The following is a 24,638-nucleotide window of genomic DNA, read 5'->3' as shown; positions in this document are numbered from 1 at the left end:
TAAAGCCAGTTGTCAAAAACAACTACCGAGGTGCCGTTACATAAAAGCACCATTTAAAAAGTTATGCGAGTTAAGTGATGCACTCCTGCGCTGCGATGCTGCAACATGCAACTCCATCTCTTAATTAGCTTGTGTGCACACTGGAGCAGCACGATGGATAATCTAGAGATTAGGCCTCGTGCCATCAGCACAATCTTCGCCTGGCTGCCCGTTGGCCGGCTCCGTCGCTGATCAAAGGGTCAGCGCTGTGGAGAATTCACGGCTAAATCTCCACGGCTGCTGCTGCTAATCACTCACAGTGTGGATCCACAATGGGGCTCATGACCTCTCTGCTAGCAGTTTGGGTGCTAAGCTCTGAAACTGTCCTGTAAAATGACAAAGCAGGAGAACAAATACGGAGGAAGTAGAAGAACGGAGCAGGGAGCGATGACCAAAAGATGTTCGGCTCAGGTGAGGAGTCCTGCAGGAAATTTGTCATTTTCGTATTCATATACTGCAGATTTATCAAGTTATGCATCAGTGTGATCATTACAAAAGAAGAAATACAGAAATACACCTGTAAGTGGAGCGATGATAAACAAATGAAAACACTAAGATTTGCTTGAAGCCTCCAGAAAAACCCAGGAAGTGAACTGAAAGCTAACATTTACTGCTTCAACACTCACATTTAAAAAAAACAACTGCCTTCATTGTTGGTCAGTGTTTGGTTTTTGCTTGAGGCAGCTGGATTCTCATGAGATTACGTGACAATCCATCCGGCCAGGCTTCAAGCTAAGCACTTGTGGCTCAACCACAGTGGTCCAGACAAGTTAGCGTTTGATGAGGAACTACTGTTAGCTGACAGCTGGAGTTAGTCTGAGACGAATGGTTCTCTGGAGCTCTTGCTACATCTAAATCATTTTTTTACAGCAATATTCATTGGATTTTGGTTGATTTTTATGTGAATGTTCTTAAGAAATATTTTTCAGATTTCTTTTTTCCAACCAAAAAATTTCAGAAATTTCCCAAAAATGTTGAAAATGTGGACATCAGAAATTTCACTGTGAAAATGTACATATTTTTTCCGCATTTTCAAACTTTAAAACGGGTCAATTTGACCCGGAGGACAACACAAGGACTAAAAGAAATTCATTATTGCACTCTTAAAACATTGTCAGACTCACACTGATCCTTAAACAAGAAGCCAAAACAGCGCAGTAGAACTAGATGGAACCTCTTTTTTTATTCCACATTTTCCTCCTCAGTCAGACTCACACCTTCATTACCCACAACGTAAACAGCAGACAGAGCTAGCTAGTGATGAGAGTCAGGCTACAGAGGTCACTGCTTCATAAATCCACACCTCTGTATTTATTGCATTTTTCCAACTTGTACTCATCAGACTCAACCAGCCGTGAAAACCGTTCCACACATGCATTAGTGCTCCACCAAGACCTGTAGACAGACTTTGATGTGCAGAATCAGAGCGGTTTCCCTCCGACACCGAGGGAACAGCAGCGAGTCTTGTTTGATGAACGCTCCTGTGAACACCTCTCTGACAAAACTGAGACAAAACAGCAAATCAGACGAATTACTGCCGAGAATCCGCTCGTTTCCCGTGTTATTGTCATCAGCAGCAAGCATCGTCTCAACACATCTGCATTGTGTCTGTTCACCACAGCGCTGACAGCATCATGTTGTGAGAAGCACCATAACTCCAGGAGGGAAAGGTAAACACATCTGCCTTTGCGGTGGTACAAACAATGACTCTTGAATGATGAGGAGATGAGAGGAATTGACCGAAAACAGCAGGCAGCGACCAAAACACCTTTTTTTTTAGGCAATTTCCTCTCGCTTATCGGTCCATAGAGCTAAGAAACATCTGGCGGGACATTTTAACTGCAGCTACGGTTGCTTTCTGCCATTTGGTGCTCGTCAGACACCTTTAAATGAACTCATTACTCGTCTCCAGAAAGGTTTTGCAAAGCGTCATGCAACTGTTTTCCTGTCCGAACGGTTTGTAAGATGAGGATCTTGACATTTCTGCAGAAAGATCAATAAAACAGGTGAGCTATTCTCACATTTCCTTTCAGTTTTTCCCCACTTGAAATGCAAAACACACTCTTACACCTTTGTTTATTATTGTGCTTTTAGTGTGGTTATGCATTATGCACAATATGCCATACATAACTGATGTTTCTCAGTTTTTCTTTTATTAATTCTAAACCGCTGAGATTTGGCCCACAGCTGGACCATAAATGAGATTACTCGCAGAATAAAGGAAGAAAGAGTGGGTTCCCGCTGTGGGCCATGTTCACTGGGATATAAATATAAATAATCTGTTTACTCTGAAAAGACAAACTACGAGCTATAGAAGAGCTCGGCTGGGGTCACGCCATCCCACTCACACATAAGAATAAGTAATGACTTCTTGAGGCTCTAATGGCTAAATATAACGCGAGTTTAAACGCTCTAAAAGCCTTTTCTTCTGAGCTACTTTTCAAATCACCCTCTACTTCCTGTAATGTTTGATGACAGACGTTGAAACCTACGATGAAGCATAACCATTTCTAGGTCACAGTTCTCAAAAAGTCCATTTTACGGCACATTAGCAAATTAACTTTGTCTTTCAACTCTTAAGGCATATTAACTACACTGAAAGCTTCTGCTGAAATGATGCTTTGTCATTAAAAAGGATGATAAATGTCCAAAATGTAGTGTTTTTTAATGAATTCTACAGCATACATACAGTATATGCAGTGCAGTATTTTGTTATTTGATGTGTAAATAAAGCTACTTGCAAAATTTCAACCTACTAACTATGAAAACTTTCTAAGATTCATTGTAAACATTGGACTTCTCTCTGTATTTAACGTCCTGTAGCCATCTGAATCAGAAAGTTTGGAGAGATGAGGTGCTTCAGACACTGGTGCCACTTTCGATAAGGTGTGACAAAAGGGTTTTAAATGGTAAATAAATGACTTCAGAATTAATACTGCTTCATATAGCAGTTATTGTGAGTGTAGTTTGTCTTTAGTTAATAATCACACTTACAGTTGTGGAATTGACTGGTCCAATTTATTAAAGCTATCCTGACATTTATGCAAACATTTCAGCTTTATCACAAACTTTTTCTGAAGTTCAATGAGCAAACTTATTGACTACTTTAATACTGTAGTTATGGAATAAAAATATCACTAACCAAAGTAAGATTTTTGAGTATTTATAGCTTAGTTATTTCCTCCTTCTGCTTATTTGCCCTCAATGCTAGAATAGGCAGCTTTTCTGCATACAAACATCTAGAACCAAACAGGCCAATAAGTGGCTTTTTACTGCAGTAAAACAGGCATAATCTGCTTTTTCAGCTTTTCTATTAGCACTGATCCAACAGCTTCAACTGCAACATCAATGTGCAAAACGACAATAAAATAAAAGCTAGTGGACATAACTCCAGATCTATGAGCACACAGAATAGAACAATGTAGGTTTGCTACGTTAGCCTACATGTTGATTTCTCAGTTGATGATGGCAATGTTTGGAAAAAGACGACTAATCCTCGAATCAAGCTCTGCACAGCATCACTATCTGCCTATACATGATCCTGTATGCTAACAAACGTTTGGTTTTCAAGGTTGTTCGTACTCATTTGCATTTAAAGCTAAAATAGGCAACTTTTCAAATTATTTTGAGTAATTTAAGATAGTTTTTAAGTCATTTTCAATACCGCTTTGAGGCATTAAAGATACATTTTGGGTTTTTTTGGATAGGTTTTGAGTAATTCTGGATACATTTTAAGTCATGTTGGGGATGCTTTTGAATCATTTTTCATAGTTTTGGGGTCATTTGGGACAAATTTGCAGTCATTTGTGAAATATTTTGAGATATGCAAGCACTTTTGCTCATATTTTAAGGTACTTTGGGTGTATTTTGAGCCATTTAAGATGGTCATAAAGGTCATATCTGCTTTAGCTCCTAGCAATCACAGAATGATACAGAGGAAAGATGACAAAGTCCACTAACTAGCCAGCCAGACACTCTTGTTTATTATGTTTTTGTATTGTATAAATTCTGTCGCTCACTTTCGATGAGTCACTGTTATTTCTGTGTCATCGTTCTGACCCTTGGACCGATTCAGAACATCGACTCATCTGGCGGTGGTTAACGTTTCGCTAGCTGACATTACCTGCAGCTACTACATTAAAAACGAAACGACCCGATGTGACTAAACATATTTTGAATAAAGATAAATGCATTACTCCATCCGTGAACATGATTCCTCCCCGAGTCAGATCTGACAAAATTTCAGACAACTCCCATGATCCCTCAGTGATTCATAACATCATCAGACTTTATATAATTTGGTTTGAGACACCTCCAGCAGCAGAAATTACAAACTGTGCATTTAATTCACTATTTTTGAAGTGAGACATCCTTATTGAGACAAATTAACTCTCAAATTAAAAAATTACATCAGACACATGTAAACTATGCAGATTTCTGTAGATGAAACTATCTGAAAGTATAAAAATCTCGTAAAATTTACCCCATCTGCACCCACCATCATAACAAAAATATTGATATACACACATATACTGCAACACTCAAGAAAAATATTTGCAATAATCAATGCAATACACACTTTTAGTCAAGTTAGACTGGAATGAAATTGGAATTGCAGATCCCCACCAATGAAAACTTCATCTTATTAATGTCTTGTAGCTGAACTGATCTACACAGTTTGACTGAAAGACTTAATAACCATCGATAAAGTCGCTAAAGATGGTGTCTTCAAAGGTCTTGCTCTGTCCACAACCCAAAGATGTTCAATTTAGTGTCACAGAGGAGTCAAAATTTTAAAAAGAAAGGAAATATTCACATTTAAGAAGCTGAAATCAAAGAATTTTGACTTTTTTCTTTTAAAAAAACATACTCAAACTGATAAATCACCGATTAATATAAATAAATAGATCATTATTGTAATAGTTAGGAACCACTCGATTAATGGATTCATTAAACTAATAATTCATACTACTATTATTACTAAAGGTTTTCTTGGAATAAGACTTGGATTGTGTGCTTTTAGTAGAATATAGAGCATCTCTACTTACACTGAAGCTCTCCATCAGTTCAACCTGGCAGCCAGACTTAACGGTGAGTGGAGTAGTTGACTACTAATTAATTAATCGATTACAGCTGCGGCTCCGCGCTGCTTATCTGCGTTTAATGAGCTCGTTCCGAGGGAGGGGGTGGACCTATTTATCACTTAGAAAAAGCTTTTTAAAGGTTAAAAACGAACTACTAAACAAGAGACAGAGACACATAGTGAAGGTTTTAAACGCAGCCTTTGACTAAATTCAGGAAATAAGTGATTTTCGGACTATAAACTCAGAGCTGCATCGAACTTTCTCCAGTATTTGTGATCCTCCACCATGAGCACCTGTCCGACCCGGACTGCAGCACAGCTCCACCACTCACCTTCACCTGAGTGTTTCCACCAATGCTCGGAGAGGAATAAAACTAGAAGACGCTCCTCAGAGAACCAGCGATGCACGAAACGTAAAATTCAGAGCAGAAAGTCTCTCACCTGCTGTGTTAGCGCGCAGCCTTTCCTCCTTAAATCCTCTCAGTCGTCCTTCCAGCGAGCAAACAGCGAGCTGCTCTGCTGCTGCTGCAGTTAGCCAGGACTGAAACACAACCCACCCTCCACACGCACGCACGCACACACAGACGCTGATTTCAAATATCGCGACCATTTCCTCATCTGACCTCTGCTTTTTGTTGCTTTCACTCGTTAGCGTTTCATTTAAACATTTTTTTTAGCCATTTAAGACAAAGTTTATGTCTTGTTAGATCCATTTTTGACTCATTTTAGACATATTTTAGACATATTTTTTATTTATTTGGACCTAATTTGAGCCATTTAAGACAGTTTAAAATTCGTTTTGGATACTATTTTGAGGCATTTTGGACACATTCATTCGCATGATTCATTTTTGGGAGGTTTTCAGTCATTTTGGACTATTTAAATCACACTGGATCTATTTTTGAGTCATATGGCACTATTTGGGGGTGATTTTAGAGACATTTTCAATCATTTTCAACACAATTTAGTCCTGTTTCACAGATTTTTTATTATTTTGAACAAATTTTGATGTATTTAGGAGACCTTTTTAAGTCATTTTGGACTTTCGGCTGGACATAGTTTAGTCCCTTTGCACATAGGTTTTGTTATTTTGGACATTTTTTGAGTCATTTACAATAGTTTTCAAATAATTTTGGATAGGTTGTAAGTCATTTTGAACAAATCTTGACTCATTTTGGATATGTTTTGAATCATTTTGGATTGTTTTGAGTCAATATGGACTTTTGGGACTTGCCATTTTTGACAGTTTAGTTCCTTTGCACAGATTTTTTTTGTAATTTATTTATTTTTGCTATTTTGGACACATTTTGAGTAATTAGAGATGGCTTTTGAATCATTTTCAATGCCACTTTGAGACATTTTAGACATATTTGGATTTATTTTGGATAGGTTTTGAGTCATTTTAGACAAATTTTAAGTCATGTTGGATAGGTTTTTGAATCATTTTGTATAGCTTTGGGGTAATTTTGGACAAATTTGTAGTCATTTGTGAAATTGTTTGAGATACTTAAGCTCTTTTGAGCATTTTTAAGGTATTTGGACATATTTTAAGCCATTTAAGACAGTTTTAAATCCTTTTGGTGACCATTTTGAGGCATTTTGGACACTGATTAACATAAGATAGCACATATCATGGCTATACTATTCTGCAAGAACAGGCTATTTGTGGTTATCAGTATTACATTTTAATCAGATTGAGGCTTTCTTGTCTAATTAAGGTTGTATCTATGTTTAAAATTGCACTTAATTAGAAGATACAGAAGACTATGAAGCTCAAACATGTTTTTCCAGCTTTTAAGGCTACATTTCCTTATGAATATTACAGCAATATTCTTGTTTCTGAAGTTTGCCTGGAAACAGAAGCAAACAGCTTTCTGCTGAGGCTCCCCGCTGTCAGTGAATAAACATTAAATCTGACTGAGTCTAAGTGATCTGTGGCTGACCCCTGCTGGAAAAAACAAGGAAAGACATTAATTCAAGGCCCAGTTTGTTCCCTCTTTTCCTGTTTACCACCAATAGAAGTCTATTTATTTATACACCAGTAGATATTTTGTGAAAGTGGTTTGTTTGCCACCTAAACTGACAAAATTTGAGCACTATACAAAGATGTATTTGGAATAGCCGTCCTCTTTCAACCAAATGTTCCGTCTCCAGTTACATTTTTGCCAAACTAATGTCAAGATGTACCTGTCTTCAGTGGTTTTTGGGTTAGCTTTTAGATTTATTTTTCTTGTAGAATCTGAACTTACAACTGCTTGTCCTGCTCGTCTTGTTTTCTAGTATTTAGTGTTTATTTTCACAGATTTTATCCTGTATTTTGTTTTGCTTAACAACACATATACACTCATAACCATCACAAAAGAAACTTAAATAACTTGTTTATGTCCATCCATTCTCTATACACCACTTTATCCTCACTAGGGCCATGTGGGGTGCTGGAGCCTATCCCAGCTGACTCGGGTGAAAGCAGGGGACACCGGACTGTAGATACAGACTAACAATCACACTCACATTCACACCTACGGACAATTTAGAGTAACCAATTAACCTCAGCATATTTTTGGACTGTGGGAGGAAGCCGGAGTACCCGGAGAAAACCCACACATGCTCAGGGAGAACATGCAAACTCCATGCAGAAAGATCCCAGGCCCGGGGCGGGATTTGAACCGGGGATCTTCTTGCTCCAAGGCGAAAGTGCTAACCACTACGTCTACTGTGCAGCCCCAACACAAAGTCTCATCCTCTTTTTCACTTGTTTATGTCATTTTCAGATGTTTTTGCTATTTTGTGTCTCATTTTAGCCATTTTGTCCCTTGTTTTTGCCCTAATGTGTCTCATTTGATTCCTTTTTGTCTTGTTTTTGACATTTTGTGTCTCTTTTTTTTGCCATTTTGTATCTCTTTTTTCATTTTGTGTCTTATTTTTGCCATTTTGTGTCTCGTTTTTGTCATTTTGCGTGTCATTTTTGTTGTTTTGTGTCTCATTTTTGTCACATATCTAAATCTGGCATGGATATGAGCAGTTCAGTGTGTAACTGGAAGTGTAGTATTATTTCTGCTGTGTGTTTTCTCTGGGTGGCGCTGCAGCTCTTATCTACGTGTCTCCAATAATGGGGAAATCCACTACACATTCACCAGAGTCGTCACGGCTGTGAGTAACCGGCTGGAGTTATTCTGACGTGGGCTGCTGTCTGGAACAGCTGCCGAGCCGACGAGACAGCTTCCCGGCGAGCCAGACACGGTTTACCCGGCCTGATAATCTGCCTTTTTCCGTCGGTAAGCAACACGTTTTGAGCTTGGGCCGTGAGCGCACCTGAAGCTAGTTGTCAGTTTATCTTCAGATACTTAGCGACGATAACGTTATCTAGCGAGCCAATGCTAACATTTAGTAATACAAGCTAATGCTAACCGTTTGTTTTCTGTGCGCTAAACCGATAAACGATAATAATTTAAGATGACAGTCGATCGATATCTGCTCAACTGAAACGTGTGAGGTGTTGGTTGTAGTTTCTGTAGTCGAATAAGAGCTCGTTTGATCGACGACGGAGCTTGTTGAGAAGCTAACTAGCTAACTGGTACTGAATTAATGGTATGCTAATTTGTTTGTTGACTTCTCGTTTGTTTAGAGGCGGTTTTCCATTGACTTGAGTATAGTTTATTGAGCAGAAAAAAATGAGGCACTAGCAGTCAACACTGTTATTTAGCTTTTTCTTCTTTATTTAATGGAAACAACTATTTCAGCTTGGTTTATAGCAGGAGTGTTAAGCTCATTTTAGTTCAGGTCAAGTTTGATCTCAACTGACCAGTATAATAACAGCATAATAACCTGTAAATAACTCAAACTTTTTTCTTTGTTTTAGTGCAAAAAAAGTACATTACACATTATACGTCGCCAGGAAGTTGACAAACACTGGTTTGGTTGTTAATCTTGTATGTAATATTAGGCTCTTAACCTTAATATTTAAATTTGTCAAATAAAGCTGCATAATTTTGAATAATGTGGAGTCTAAGCCTTAATATTTAGTTATGTAGATTTGTAGTTTATACTATTTGGTCATGTATAATACCTTAATATGCAAATTACTCATAAACTATACTGTAGGGTAATAATCTCAATAATTAAACTTATTTCTCTACTCAAGTTCAGTTTGCTTCAGCAGCTGTTGTTTTAAACGTGCTGGATAAATAACGGGAACTTGACTCTGTCTTTCTGATCCAGTGTTTTGAGAAGGATTTCTGCCTTCAGAAAGTTTGCTATCAAGCACATTTGTAATCAGAATGTGTCTTATGCTTAAATTAAAACATGTTCCTTTTGCTATTCTGTCTTTAGAAGTTCAGTTTCAGTCAATATGTTCGGCCCTCATACATTTTGCTCTTCAGTGTAGGGCTGATTCTATTTAATTGCAATTTTTCTGACCAATAATACAATTTGTAGAGGCGTTTTTTTTACAGTGTCTGTTCAGTATTTATTGTCTTACCACAGGAGATGAATTTAAAATATTATCATCTGTTCTGTATTCTACTGAAAGATGAGAACTGAAGGATATAAATTGCTTTAAATGTGTATTTATTACATTTTATAAACTGGATAGAGGCATTATTTATGACTTAGAAGCAGTGTTTAAGAATTGGAAAAACTCTACCATCAAGGTAAATAAAGTAGTGACTACAACAAATAAACCCTGGATCAGCTTTTAGCTATTTGCATTGATTGTGATCGATTAGCTGTTCGGCGCTGGTCCAGAGTGAACTCGGCAGGTACGTGTCCCGGCCAGGAATCACTCCACAGGTGGAAGCAGCTGTGAATGTTTCGTGGCTGAGAGGACGTGAATTGGATATTTGTAGATGCAGTCTCGCCCTGTTGCCTGCTACCTCATCTGATGTGTGATAAGTCTGTGTTAAGAGATGTGATACGACTCTGCCAGCTGAAAGTCATCCCACTTCGCCGCTCGGATCTGATAGGAACAGGCCCGAAAAGCCTTTTTTGTTACACTCCAAGGATCTCGCCTTGGCCAAGTTTTTTTTTTTTTAATCTCTCTACAATCTTGATATGAAGCTGGTTTTGCAGCTGTGCAGACTCTCTCCTCTGTGTCTGACTGTTGCTTGGGGATACAGTTATTTTGAGCTTTTATACGCGTTTTTCCACACCAAAGTTGTGGCAGGATGTGTGAAGATGGGGGCAAGTTTGAGCTTGTGGCAGTCAGGTGTTAAGTAGGGAGCTTCTCGTTTTTTTTTTAAATGAATTCTTCTCCCATGGGTGCTGCGTGTGCACCTGGGGCATGAAGAAGGAAGTGAAACTGAGCCAGTGATTAACTAAACTGATGTGGGATTTGCATTTATTCTGGGAAGACCTCAGTAGGTGTGACATAAACAGCAATTCACAGGTGATTGTTGTGTTGAATATGACACCCAAGGGCGACAAAGCGCAGTGGAAAAAAACACTCAGCCTGGAAAGACGATCATGTGACTGTTCCTTTGTAGTTTTGCTGGGAAGGAGGACAACTTTTTATGGGGACAGTGAGAGGAGCGGTCATATAAATTACAGTTTTAGTCAGGGACAAGTATACGACGCTCAGCTGGGTGTGGGACAGCAGAGAAAGAAACAAGCTCACTTTAATGAGCACTTAGAGAACAGAAACAGCGCTTTTTTGGTCTGCTCGAACTCTGTGGGGAGACAGGAATGTTTTTATTATTTTGGGGTTGCTCACGCTGCGATTCAACCCAAAGAAGACGAGGTAACTTCTGGTAATGTTCACGAATTCTTTATTTTATGGTAACGTAACTATTTCGGCTTGGTTTATAGCAGGAGTGTTAAACTCATTTTAGTTCAGGGTCCAGTTTGATCTCAGGTGACCAATAAAACAAGAAATTATCTTTTTACAAAACATTATGAACAGCCTGAAATCTGCTACAAAAATAAGTTCAGTTTCATCAGCATTCAGCCTCAGTTTATCATTTCCACATTACAACTTCCAGATCACAGTGTAGACAAAGGAACACAACAATTAGTCACAGCTATCTGGAACTGAATGATATAATATTTTACTTTATGATCAAAATGACTAAAAAAAGACAAAAAAGTGACAAAATATTACAAAATTGAGACACAAAATGACAAGAAATTAGACAAACAGCACAAAAAAACGCAAAAAAAAGGATAATTTTGACAAAAAAGTTATAAAATGACAGAAAAATGAACAAATGAGAAAAACAAAACAAAAAATAACACAAGTGGCACAAACAAGACCAAAAATGACAAAAGCGAGAAACCAAATGACCAAAAAATGAATATAGCAAAACACAAAATGACAAAAATAAGACAAAAAACACAAGCGAGATGAAAAGGAAACGCAAAACGACAAAAACGAGAAACAAAACAGCAAAAGTCAAACAAAAACAAGACAAAATATTACAAAAATGAGACACAAAATGACAAAAGAACAATGAGGAATATAATATTTTACTTGATCAAAACAACTTGTCATGGTGTAGAAATTATTTTCAACCCAAAGAAGACGAGGCAACTTCTGGTAATGCTCACAGACGTTGTGATGAGAGAATGTTTTACTGCACTGAAAATAGCTTTGAGAATGTTTCTGTTAAACCTCAGTGAATTTACCCACTTCCGCCGTGTTTTGTTTATTTTTCCTTCAGGCTACCATGAGGTGGTGACCCTGGGTCGGCCAGGCCGTGAGATGATTGCAGCTTGGCTCAGAGAAAAGACGGAGCAGAGAGATTGAGAAAGAAGAATGGGCAGGAGCGTCTGGGGCTTCTGGCAAGGCGTCTTCTCCACTGCAGTGCTCTACGGTTCTCTGGCCCTGTTCACCTCCATCCTCCACAATGTGTTCCTGCTTTACTACGTGGAGACGTTTGTGTCCATCTACAAGATCGATAAAATCTCCTTCTGGGTGGGAGAGGTGAGTGAGAAACAAACCAGGCACTGTAGCTGTCGGTTAAGCACCAATTTAGTTCGGTTTAGTGCTGCTAAGAGTCAGCAGTGGTTTAAATCAGGGGTGTCAAACTCATTTTAGTTCAGGTTCCACATTAAGCCCGGTTTGATCTCAAGTGATCCGGACCAGTAAAACCGCAGCATATTAATCGATAAAGAACAACTCCTCCAAATGTTTCCTTTGTTTTAGTGCAAAAATGTTCACATTTAAGGAATTATCTTTTTTTATAAAACGTCAAGAACAACCTGAAACTTCTTAAGAAAAATAAGTTTAATTTCAGCAACATTCAGCCTCAGTTTATCATTTCCACATCACAACTTCCAGATCACAGAGTGTCTACAAAGGAACAGAACATTTAGTCATCTGGAACTGAACGATGTAATATTTTACTTTATGATCAAAATGACAAAAGTCTGACAACAAAAACAGCAAAAACTAGACAAAAATGTTACAAAAATCGATGCAAAAGGACAAAAAAACAACACAAATGACACAAAACAAAAACATTTGACAGAAAAAGCTACAAAGTGACAAAGAAAGGAAAAAAAGACAAAAATGACACAAACAAGACCAAAAATGACAAATGCGGGAAACAAAACAACACAAAATGACAAAACTAAGACAACAAACAGCAAAAACGAGACACGAAATGCTAAAAGAACAATGAACAATCTCGTATTTTACTTTAGGATCAAAACAACTTTAGGGTTTTTTTACACTTTGACGGCCGGATTGGACCCTCTAGGGGGCTGGTTTTGGCCCGCGGGCCTTATGTTTGACACCCCTGTTTTAATTTGTATGCGAGTCTTTTTTTTGTTATTATTTGGGTTGAAGAAAACTGGATAAGTCTGGTGGCTGACGTTTAGAGCTGTAGGCATCCAGCGTGAGTTACTGTTAGAAGTTTGACAGTTTGAAGTAAGAACAGTAAATTATTTTTCTTTGTCTGCCTCCTGTGCTGCTCTAGACGGTGTTTCTCATCTGGAACAGTCTGAATGATCCTCTGTTCGGCTGGCTGAGTGACCGCTCCTTCCTCAGCTCTCCTCAGTAAGTGTCTTAATCATCTGTCCTTCCTTCCTCATTCTTCTCATTAATGTTTCTGCCACGGAAACATTTCAAACACTGCAGAAAAACAAGTTAACTACTGGTGTGTTTTACATCACAGCGCTCGATTTAAGGCCGAGAGGTCCGGTCGCCCAAATTACATTTTTTGGGCCACCAACATATGTCAATTTAGACATTTGTAGGAGCCAAAATCAACTTTTAGTGGCCAAAAAAATGAATCCTACTTTTTTTTTGGGGGGGGGATCCAGTTCCTCCTCCACGTCAACTTGTTAGCTGGAGCCGCCGAGCTATCACTGGTCGCTGGGCAAAGTGTGCCTTAAAACCCCCCACGGCCATGAAAAGTCACCCATGAATGAGCAGCGCATTGTCCGGAGCTCCGAGCGGGCGACTGGGACGTTGACAGCCGGAACAGGTGCGGTTTGTCCCGGGCAGATGAGCGGCGAGGAGCGGCAGGTGTTAGCCGAGCAGCTAGCGGGGGATAGCTAGCCAGCCGGGGAGAGCAGCCGGCGGACCCGCCGAGTTAAAAATGACAGCTCCGGTGGCTTGGTGCTTTCCGTTCGCGGTGCTCAGGCTCAGTTGGTGCTGTCCTCTGGATGCCGCCACCACATTCTGGGCTGGTTCTGGATCCGACGGAGTCTCGCGGACTCCCGCGAGATGTTAACGACGTTAACATCAGCAACAATAAAGTGTTCAAATTTGAAATTAAATCGGCGGAAATCCGCGGATCCGCGGAAAATTGCCATCCCTGAAACTTGGATTTGGAGGTTAGTAGCCCAAATCAAAATATTTGGACCCCTTATCAGCGTGTTTTTTTTGTCATTTTTGGTCGCCAAAATCGGTTTTTAGTCGCAAATGGCGACCTGGCGACCGTCTAAATCGAGCGCTATACCGCACAATCATGTTAAATCTAAACAGAAAATAAACTAATTTGTGCCTCTGAGTGACTTTTTTTGTTTCTTTGGGTTGTTTTCCTGTTTGACTGATCGTGTGATTATTCTGCAGTGTACACCGTGTTCTGGAAAATGTAACTCAAGGGCACTTTTGTCAACTTTTATTTGGATTCCTCTTTCTCAAACAAAAGAAAAAAACTGAATTATTGTCATTGTTACCTGGACAAGTGGCTTTTGTGCATGGACAAATAAAGGACAAGTCCCTCAAAAATGTTCATCTTCAGCCCTGTGGCTTCTCAAACTAAGAATCGAGTTATATAGCTGGTATAAATTTTGTTCATCTCATGATTTAATACCGTTCAAGAACAAAGAAAAGGGCCAAAAGTGTTGCCAAAAATGTGTCACTTCCAATGGGAAAGCACAATAAAATGTGGCTTAGCCTACTTCCAGATGGATTACATAATCAAGCAATAAAATCCACGATGTCTGAAGATGATTTTTTTCTCGTTCGTAGATCTTTAAAAGAAGACAGTTTGAAACAGTTTTTCTATTTTCTTCTGAAGAGATAGCTTAAGGTGTCAGTGGTAACTAACAGCTGACACCAGACACTTGTCTTCTTTTATTATTTTATCGTCAGAATCGCATCATTTCTGTGATGTGCATCAGCATAAACCAAAATCATCATAAAATTCAGGGAGGTACTGATAATGAAAAAAAGCATAAATGTCAGTTACCTCTCCTGTGCAGTGGCATATTGGCAAAAAAAGTCATTTTGATTGTATTTTTTATAAGCTCAGAGTGACATTTCCTGACATTTAGATAGACTCTGTCTTTATGTAAACTCAAATTGAAGTTTTGAACATTTGTTTTCCTCTTAAGCTGTGGGTTTCTGTCTCAGCACTTTCCAACATCTCTGACGCTGATGTTTAAATTCCCATACACACCCGGACATTTCTAATACAATCATTTATCAGCTGCAGTAAATGTCAACAAGACACGTCAGAATTAACACGTCATCAGAGCTAATCGTCAACCAGGACGCTGCGTTTGTTTGCTTTTCTGTACGGTTACATAAACTAACTCCGTATTATCATAAGGTGGTGTCGTACCAAAGCGGATCTTATTATTTAGCTTAGAAGTTGCCGCCTCCTTTACTTCAATTGTGCTTTACTTTTATTGAAAATATGCAACAATGCTATGTGTCTCTTACTTTTTGGAGCAAATCCAGCAAAATGCCTCCTCCGAGTGACTGAAATGTCCTTCATTATTTTGCTTAAAAACCAAAGTGTGCCCACAGGAGTGTTGAATGTTTGACTGCTGATGTCTGTAGATGATAAATAAGTACAGTCAGGAAAATATTAGACGCTAAAGACAAACAGTTGGTGCCATTTAGCCTTAGCAGAAGAAGAAGTGAAAGTAGCTGAAATATGACACTTATCTTTGACTTATCCAGCTGCTTCTATATACAAGTGAATGAAAATGACTCCAGCTATTATGCAAAATGATCAGGAGATTATTTATTATTTGTGACAGGATTGGATTTTGAAGAAGGTGAGAGCTTTCTCCAAAACTGTCAAGTTATCAACATCTATCTATGCACCTTATGTCTGAGCAAAAAAACTCAAAACTGCTACATTTTGCTCTCTCCTTCCCTATTAAAATGTGTTTATTTGATTTATGTAACCCTAAATGACAAATTTGCTTTACAATCTCCACAATAAAATGCACATTTAAGATTCTGTGTGTACAGAATAGACATTCATGTAACTCTTTCTTGACCATTTGTGCCAGAAACGTTGTGTAATAATCAGAACTTTTTATTTTTCCACCCAGGCAGGGCTCCCAGATCACATCTCCAGAGGTGGTGCTGAAGCGCCTGAAGGCCCTCTCCACAAATGGCCCTCTCTTCGCCCTGTCCTTCCTGGCCTTCTGGGTTGCGTGGGCCAGACCGGGCCTGCAGTTCCTGCTCTGCCTGTGTCTGTACGACGGCTTCCTCACCATGGTGGACCTCCACCACAGCGCCCTGCTGGCCGACCTCGCCGTGTCCGCCGCCGACCGCACGCGCCTCAACTTCCACTGCTCGGTGTTCAGCGCTCTGGGCTCCCTCTCCGTCTTTCTGTCCTACTCTTTCTGGGACAAGGAGGATTTCTACTCTTTCCGTCTCTTCTGTGTGACCCTGGCGGCTTTTTCCATCTTGGGCTTTTTGTTGGTGTCTCGGTTGCTGCAGCAGCGCTTTAAGAAGGAAATCCGCCCAAAACAAGACGACGCGTCGGTGCTTAAAGAGTAAGAGCGTCACACGATATGGAAAGTTATTTTGTGTTTTCGTCTCTCGCTTCTTTCACTTTCTTTTGCTCCGTTCCAGGCTGAGTGTTGGCCACGCTCCACTAACCAGTCCAGAAAAACCCGTCACTATTGGACAGTATCTGAAGCAGCTGTCTAAACAAAAGAACTTCCTGTGGTTTGTGTCCATGAACCTTATCCAGGTAAGATAATAAAAATGTCCTCTTTAGGGGACGACTGATGTTATTATTTCAGCAGCTTCTTAATGTATTACTATGACCAGGATATAATAAAGTATTAGAAATAACATTTTAAGTAGATCTGATGTTTACCCAGTTGAGTCAGCTGCCCTCCTACTACAGAGAGTCCTACACATTACAGAGTGAAACCTGCAACAAAAACAGAATAAAACAACATAAATATGTGTAAATAAATCCTTTTAACTGAACCAGGAAGTCCCAAAAATGAAGTTAATTACTGAGGGCATCCAGCATTTACTAAGTAGAGCACCGTGCATCCAGAAAAGCACATGAGTGTCTAAAACTAAACATCAAAGTATCGGACAGGAAGGGACAACTGTCAACAGACAACTTCAAAATAAAAGTACATCTATAATTCTGCCTTAAGGGCAGCGCTCCATTGATGTGAAATTAGATTTACTAAAGCATTGAGAACAGGACGACGAACTTCAGCATTATTAGATCAAGTTGTAAAAACAGTGCAACATATTCTGTAATCTTCTAGTAAAATGATTCAAACATGCTTGAAAGTCGTTGGTACTCATGGTTTTTATGAGGAACTGATTGATATCGTGATGCGTGGAACGGCTTTGTTTACATTTTCACCGAAGTTCCGACTTAAAATGAAAATCCACTTATTCTGTAGGAACGGAACTCTGCTCTAAGTCGAGAACCTCCTGTACTTGAAATGGAATAATTATCCTGTAAATGTGAAAAATATGCATTTATATATACTAATATTTTGTAAAACTTGTGTCAAAACACGTGACAATCTGAACAACCTATCTTCAGACCCTTGTCCCTAATCCTTAGCGCTTAATGCCTTTATCTTAGCGGACTTTGTTGCTATTTTTATAAAATCCGTATTAAAGTAGTGTTTTTCTTCATTTCTTCTACTCAGTTGCGTTTTGTTGTCGTGTCTGTTGCCCTCCAGGTCTTTCACTGCCATTTCAACAGCAACTTCTTCCCTCTGTTCCTGGAACATCTCTTGTCTGACAACATCTCGGCCTCTACAGGTTCAATCTTACTCGGTAAGACGTCAGTAAGACTCAGGAAATAACCCAAACATTCTTCACCAGTCTTATTAAGAAGAGCTGAGAAACGGGCAAAATTAACCCTCGTGTCGTCCTGCGGGTCAAAATTTACCCGTTTTAGACTTTGAAAATGTGGAAAAAAACATATTCTCACAGTGAAACTTCTGATGTCCACATTTTCAACATTTTTGGGAAATCTTTGGCCATTTTTTGGTGGAAAAAAAGAAATGTTAAAAATGTTTCTTTAAAAACATTCACATAAAAATCAACCAAAATCCAGTGAATTTCGCTGGATTTTGGTTGATTTTTATGTGAATGTTTTTAAAGAAAATATTAGAAGTTATACTGATATATATGTAATCACTTTAGATATTTTTCGGATTTTTTGGGGGGAAAATTTTTACTCATTTTTTTGAAAATATTTCAAGAATTTTCTTGCCAAATTTGGGAGATTTTTTTAAATAGAACTTTTGAGGGAAATTTTTCAGGAAATTTTTATTTGAAATTTTCTTCCTGAATATTTTACAAATTTTCAGAAATTTCAGGGAATTTTTTGCTGAATTTTTAGTTTTTTGTTTTTTTTTCAGACAAGGAAATAGTATTTTTTGGTGCCTGTAAATGAAGACAACAGGAGGGTTAATAATGCAGTAAAGAGATATGGACATTAAATGGGAATAAAAGTAAATATTATAATAAGATGAGATTTTAAACTGGGTGTGACATTTATGTGTTTGTTCTTTTGCATGAATAGCACGTTTTAGTTGCTGATGAGCAGCCGATTCTTCTCAGAAATCCAGCATTTTGAAGTAGAGCAGATTCTTTTTTGATATTGATTTGCACTGTTTTTGGCTTTCCCCTCCCGTTCTGTCAAAGTGATTATTTTCTGCTGTTGTGTCGTCTTTTTATTCACCACACTCTGCTTCTGCTCCCACACAGGCATCTCTTACATTGCCCCCCACCTGAACAACTTGTATTTCCTGACACTGTGCCAGCGTTACGGGGTTTACCAGGTTATCCGCTGGCTTTTTATGCTCAAACTGGGACTTAGTGTGGCTATGCTGCTAGCAGGGGCTGACCACATTTATCTGCTGTGCATCTTCATTGCTAGGTACGGCCCTGCACACACATCAGCACACGCAGCAGCCGTCCGATGTGTGACAGTTTGCACTTTATTTGCTTGTTTTTTTTTAATGATTTTTAAAGCAGAAAACACAGTCACACATCAGTAGAATCAGACTCTTTCTGTCTTGGCTTCTTTCCAAGATTAACTCGACGTTTTTTAACATGAGAAAATATCGGTTTGCTTCATTTTGTGCCACTTTTACTGAGGATATGCAAAAATGCGACTTGTTTTTTTGTAGCACGTCCAACAAACGGCCTCCTCCAAGCTTCTGGAATCTTCTCATTCATTTGGCTTAAAACCAGAATGTGCCCACAGTGGTGCTGAAGTGTTTGAATTTGCCGCTAAATCCACGATGTTAATGTCAATGGATGCTCACTGAACGGCAGTCGAACAATTATTAGAAGTTAAAAGCCTGTAGATCGGGGGTGTCAAACGTGTGGAAGACAGTAAACTGAAAAAATTCCAGAGAAGACATTCACTGCAGATTGTAAATTCATAAAACTGTAAATTTAGAATAATTTCTAGAACATGACAATTTGTTTTGATTATGAGGTAAAATATGAGATTGTTCTTTTGTGTCTCATTTTTGTAATATTTTGTTGTTTTTTTGTCTTTTTTTGTTTGACTTTTATCGTTTGTCTCTCGTTTATGTCGTTTTGTTTCTCATTTTTGTCTCACTTGTGTTTTTTGTCGCATTTTTGTCCTTTGGTGTACTCATTGTTTTGTGTATTGCTTTTGTCTTTTTTGTCTCATTTGTGTCATATTTGTCTGTGTTTTTGTTGCTTTATCATTTTTTTGTCTTTTTTTGTTTCGTTCCATGTTGTTTGTCTCTTTTTTTTGTCATTTTGTTTCTCGCTGTTGTCATTATGTGTCTCATTTTTGTAATATTTTGTTGTTTTTTTGTCTTTTTTTTGTTTCACTTTTTATCATTTGTCTCACGTTTTTGTAATTTTGTTTCTCATTTTTGTCTCACTTGTGTTTTTTTGTCGCATTTTTGTCCTTTGGTGTACTCATTGTTTTGTGTATCGCTTTTGTCTTTTTTGTCTCATTTGTGTCATATTTGTCTGTGTTTTTGTTGCTTTATCATTTTTTTTGTCTTTTTTTGTTTCATTCCGTTTTGTTTGTCTCGTTTTTTTGTCATTTTGTTTCTCGCTTTTGTCATTACGTGTCTCATTTTTATCATATTTTTTCTTGTTTTTGTTTTTTTTTGTCTTTTTTAAAGTAAAATACTGTATCATTCAGCTCCAGATATCTGTGACTAAATGTTGTGTTCTTTTGTAGACACTCTGATCTGGACGTTGTTATGTGGAAATGATAAACTGAGGATGAATGTCGATGAAATTTATTTTTCTAAACAAATTTCAGTTTCTTCATAATGTTTTGTAAGAAAAAATAATTCCTTTAAATGTGACCATTTTTGCACCGTCTGTATAAAATACAGTTTGTTTATTGTGTGCCGAGGATAGACAGAAAATACTTCACTGTGTGATTCTCATTCAGTCTGTAAAATATGAGTGATTCATTTTATCTTTCTCTTGTTTGGATTCTGCTTTCTGAAGCAAAAGGAGAAAACTAAATTACTGTTTTTGTTACATGGATAAATAGGTTTCGTACCTGAACAAATGAAAAGTAGTTTTATTTCTCCAAAGCACTAAAGTGCCTGAAGAAGATGAATGTGGAGCTCTGAAGCTTTACAAACACGGATAATTCTACACCAGATAACGACAAGATATAAAGTGATTTATTTAGTGTAAGAATCGACAGGAAATACTGAAAACGAAGGAGCCAGGACAAGTGTTTTTCTTTCAGTTTGCTTCCACTTTTAATATCATTCAGCAGCAAAAACAAAAACAAAACACAACCACAGGTGCTAAAGGTTCAATTTGACATCATCTAATATGTTTTTCACCCACACAGACACATCTAAGCCTGAAACCATTTCCCTCCATAGGGACAGCTCTCAACAAGAGCTTTGTAAACCACATTACACTTATATTTCAGGTTGTAACTCTCTTAAACGCGGCCCTAACTTGACGTCTTCTCCTTCCAGTAACCGGGTGTTCACAGAAGGAACCTGCAAGCTGCTCAAGCTGGTGATATCTGACCTGGTGGACGAGGACTTCGTGGTAAACCGACGTCAGCAGGCCGCCTCCGCTCTGCTCTTCGGGATGGTTGCCTTGGTGACCAAACCTGGCCAGACTTTCGCCCCGCTCATCGGCACCTGGCTGCTTTGTGTTTACACAGGTACAGGTGGAAGCTATCAGCTCGCACAAGGACGCAATTGTGTTATTTTTACACGACACTGTTGCAGCTTTCTGCGACTTTTGTGTCTTTCTAGTGAAGCAGCAACAGGCTCTGCTGGCAGATTAGCAGAATTCCAGTTTTATCTGTGATCAGAGCGTACGTCAGTGGATGTATTCACTGTTCACGATGCTGAGCGGAACTTGAACAACAAGTTGAACTGGACGGAAAGGAAGTGTAATGGCTTTAAACGACAGCCTCAGTGTGAATTAGCTCAATGTTTTTCTTCCTCTGTTGTTAAGGTTGAATTTGTTGTGATTCTCGGTGGCTTTTGCTTCAGGTGTGGTGATCCTCATCTCTTATAAAACACTGTAGGAGTGACTGGAAGGAAAAATTATCTAGGTCAGGGCATCAGAACACGACACGAGGGTTAAAGTTTGCAGGACGGTTTCTTTACAAAATGTGAAAATCTGTGCGCTGCTCTTCCCTCATCTTGGATTTCTCTCCCTCAGGTTACGACATCTTTGAGAGGGAGCCCGTGAAGGATTCCGTTTCCATGTCCGAGGCCGCCTCTAGCTCAGGGACTCCGCCTCTCCGCCTGGGCTGCTTCTACATGCTGGTGTTCGTGCCGATCACCTGCGCTCTGCTGCAGCTGGCCGCCTGGTCGCGCTTCACCCTCCACGGCCGAAAGCTGCAAGGAATCAAGACGCTGAGGCAGGGCGCCCAGCACGGACACCTCATCGACGTCAAGGCCATATGACCCGAGGAGAGCTTCTCAGATAATGTGGACTGAGAGGAGGACGAAGCGGAAAAGCTGCTCCGTCTTTTCCCTCCAGTGCAAGAATACGAACGATTACACAACACGAGGGTTTGCGTACAGTGAGAAATGCACAGTGGGCCAAGAAATCCCACCACCAGGAACAGGAACCTACATTTAGAGAAGAGAAATCTGCCTTATTTTTTGTATTAAAATGTGAAACTATATTTATATTTGAACCGATGACCAAAAGATAAAGTAAAAACCAATCAGTCCTTTCGGATGTTGACGGACCAACGTGAGAAGTTTTTAAGTTGCGGGCCAAAGATGGGATGTCCTCCTTTAAACTGTTCTTAACTAGTGTTGCTGCTCAGTCATACTTCAGTAGCCTCGGCCTGAGAGGGAAGGTTTACAATAGTTCTGATTTATTTTATCAACAAGATGAAGAAAGTGAAGTAAAACTACGTTGTATTCAGAGTGGCATAGACACTGCAGAGCTGATTATTTTACTGTCAGAACGCCCTGCCAGTTTGACGTTCAGAACTGTATTTTGTAATTTATCCGGTATTTCTGATGTTTGTTTTGCACAAAACTGCCATTTGTCTGTTGTTCTTCTAATATTCTGATTGTGACTTACTCCGTGTGCCGTCGAGACGAGGATGGTAACCACGATGTCGCTTCACTTTTGTATTTTTCCAGATGACTACAAAGAATGTGAGACTTCTGTAGTATGTCGAGAGTTTACCCAAACTCTGCTGTGCCATAACGTGGTTACCGGAGACTTTTCTTCACAACAAGATTAAAACAATTAAACATGGCTTTATTCTAAATGATTGTGACTGTTTTCTTTAATGGTCAGCAAACCTGAAATGTGACGTTGTTGGACGAAGCAATCATTAGCATTTGGACTGTGCTCCAAAATGTTTGTGTATTTAAATGACAAATGTAGGACAGCCATGTGCTTAGAGTGTCAAGACTTCACTGCGTGTGCAAGATAATTAGGACAATTATTTCAAGTTTGAAAACACGCCTGAAGGCATTATTTTAAATTAGGAGCTCAAGAAACTGGTGCAGTCAATTTGGTTTTTGTTTCACTTTGTAAGATGCACACATTTGTCCAACAGTGACTTACAAAACGACGAGAACTAAGTCCTAATCTGGGGATAATTTTCTGGGCTATTCTTTGACATGTAGGTTCAAATTTAGGTAAAGTACACACAAACTCAGAACTAAATGAAGGTGTAACCCTGTAAGACCTGAATATAGAAAATGAGCAGATAAATAAAACTAATGAATAGAAATAATATATAAACCCATATAGAAGAAAATGAGCAAAAAAGTGTGTGTGACACAGACAAATTTGTTGGTACCCCTCGGTTAATGAAAGGAAAAACCCACAATGATCACAGAAATAATTTGAATCTGACAAAAGTAATAATAAATAAAAATTCTATGAAAATTAACCAATGAAAATCAGGCATTGCTTTTGAATTGTGTTTCACCAGAATTATTTTAAAAATAAACTCATGACACAGGCATGGACAAAAATGATGATACCTTTAGAGCAGACTGAAAATAATGTGACCATAGGGACATGTTCACTCAAGTTGTGTCCTCTAATTAGCATCACAGGTGTCTACAAACCTGTAATCAGTCAGTTGGCCTATTTACATGGTTACCAGTAGTCACTGTGCTGTTTGGTGACATGGTGTGTACCACACTAAGCATGGACCAGAGGAAGACGAGGAGAGAGCTGTCTCTGGAGATTAGAAAGAAAATTATAGACAAGCATGTTAAAGGAAAAGGCTCTAAGTGCATCTCCAAGCAGCTTGATTATCTATATGCATTGTGAAGTTGGCCATGCTGGATTACTGCTGGGTGTTACAATTGTTTTGTGTGATATTTTAACAGGAACATGCAGCATATAAACCCAAAGTCTAAACAATAAAAGTCTGATTTTGGTACTGGGAAACCTTTAATCAAGACTAGACCTCCTCAATAAAGCACACTAAACCCCTTTTATTCAGTAATGTGCTTTAGTGGTGCACACTCCAAAACATCTAATCAACCTACATAAACCACAGTAAACCTGGGAGATGTGTGCTTGTCTGAAGGTCCTACTTGTTCATATATTTAGGATTATAATTAAAGTCAGCAGGTATAGTGTCTTAATTGGATGTTGCCTTCTCTTATAAGCTTTAAGTTGTGATTAGTTCAACAAAAACTGATTTTCTGCCTCCGACATAATATCAAAATTAAAAACATCACATGAAAACCCCTCAAATATTATTTTTTGGAATTTAGGAAGTCTTAACTGTCTAAAATCCTCCCAGTCTTTCCAAACTTTCATTGAAAGACTACACATGTGAGGACGTGAATTGTGTAATCTTCACTGTTCGCCAGGTAAGGTTATATGTTTGACTGTTAAAGCGCTTTATGGATGTTTCTTCTTAAACTGTTTGTGAAGATTTAACTTTAACGTTGTGCAAAGAAACTCTCCGTTTGTGCTCAGTAGTAGCAGGAGGGTATGTTTAGCCTCTAGGGGGCTAAAGCGCATGCGTGAGCCTTTTAGGTCGATTATTTTATCCTGTTTTAATTTTATTTTGTTTTTATTTCACTGTTGGGCTTTTAATTGATTCATTAAGCGATTATATTTATTTTTGCTAAGTTACAGAGCTAGCAAAACTCTCTACGTGCGGTTTGTTACCAGGAAGCAACACGGCACTACCCATCATGCACTGCGCGCAAGATTTAAGAGTTTTGTTAAAGCTTTATTTTGCACTAAAACAACTAGTTTAAATATTTATTTTACATATATTGTTTTTAATAAGATTATATTATATACCAATGAGAAAAATGTGTTGACTCCGATCAGTGACACCGTAGGTGTAGATGGTATGGCCGTGAATGACTCTCTCCGCTCAGACTCTACCAAGTCGTA

General features: G+C 38.7%; 2 protein-coding genes across 2 annotated transcripts in view; one reads left to right on the top strand and one right to left on the bottom strand.

Moving 5' to 3' along the window:
* The window catches only part of sema4gb (sema domain, immunoglobulin domain (Ig), transmembrane domain (TM) and short cytoplasmic domain, (semaphorin) 4Gb), a 64,282-nt gene extending 58,596 nt beyond the window's left edge, over positions 1-5,686 (bottom strand). Inside the window, exon 1 of the mRNA XM_051939894.1 lies at positions 5,564-5,686. The gene's annotated coding sequence lies outside the window, so the exon portion shown is untranslated. The remainder of the gene's footprint in view (positions 1-5,563) is intronic.
* Positions 5,687-8,212: 2,526 nt separating this feature from the next.
* mfsd13a (major facilitator superfamily domain containing 13A) lies at positions 8,213-22,527 on the top strand. Its single transcript, XM_022191389.2, has 9 exons — positions 8,213-8,397; positions 11,776-12,038; positions 13,036-13,115; positions 15,857-16,306; positions 16,386-16,506; positions 17,477-17,573; positions 18,513-18,684; positions 20,750-20,943; positions 21,453-22,527. Exons 2-9 carry the CDS (start codon positions 11,871-11,873, stop codon positions 21,698-21,700), a joined length of 1,530 nt encoding a protein of 509 aa, XP_022047081.1. The 5' UTR covers positions 8,213-8,397; positions 11,776-11,870; the 3' UTR covers positions 21,701-22,527.
* Positions 22,528-24,638: the final 2,111 nt, after the last annotated feature.

This window comes from Acanthochromis polyacanthus, chromosome 19, assembly GCF_021347895.1.
Source record: "Acanthochromis polyacanthus isolate Apoly-LR-REF ecotype Palm Island chromosome 19, KAUST_Apoly_ChrSc, whole genome shotgun sequence".
NCBI lineage: Eukaryota > Metazoa > Chordata > Actinopteri > Pomacentridae > Acanthochromis > Acanthochromis polyacanthus.
The sequence above is the reverse complement of the archived record's forward strand: the minus strand, read 5'-3'. Positions and strand labels throughout refer to the sequence as shown.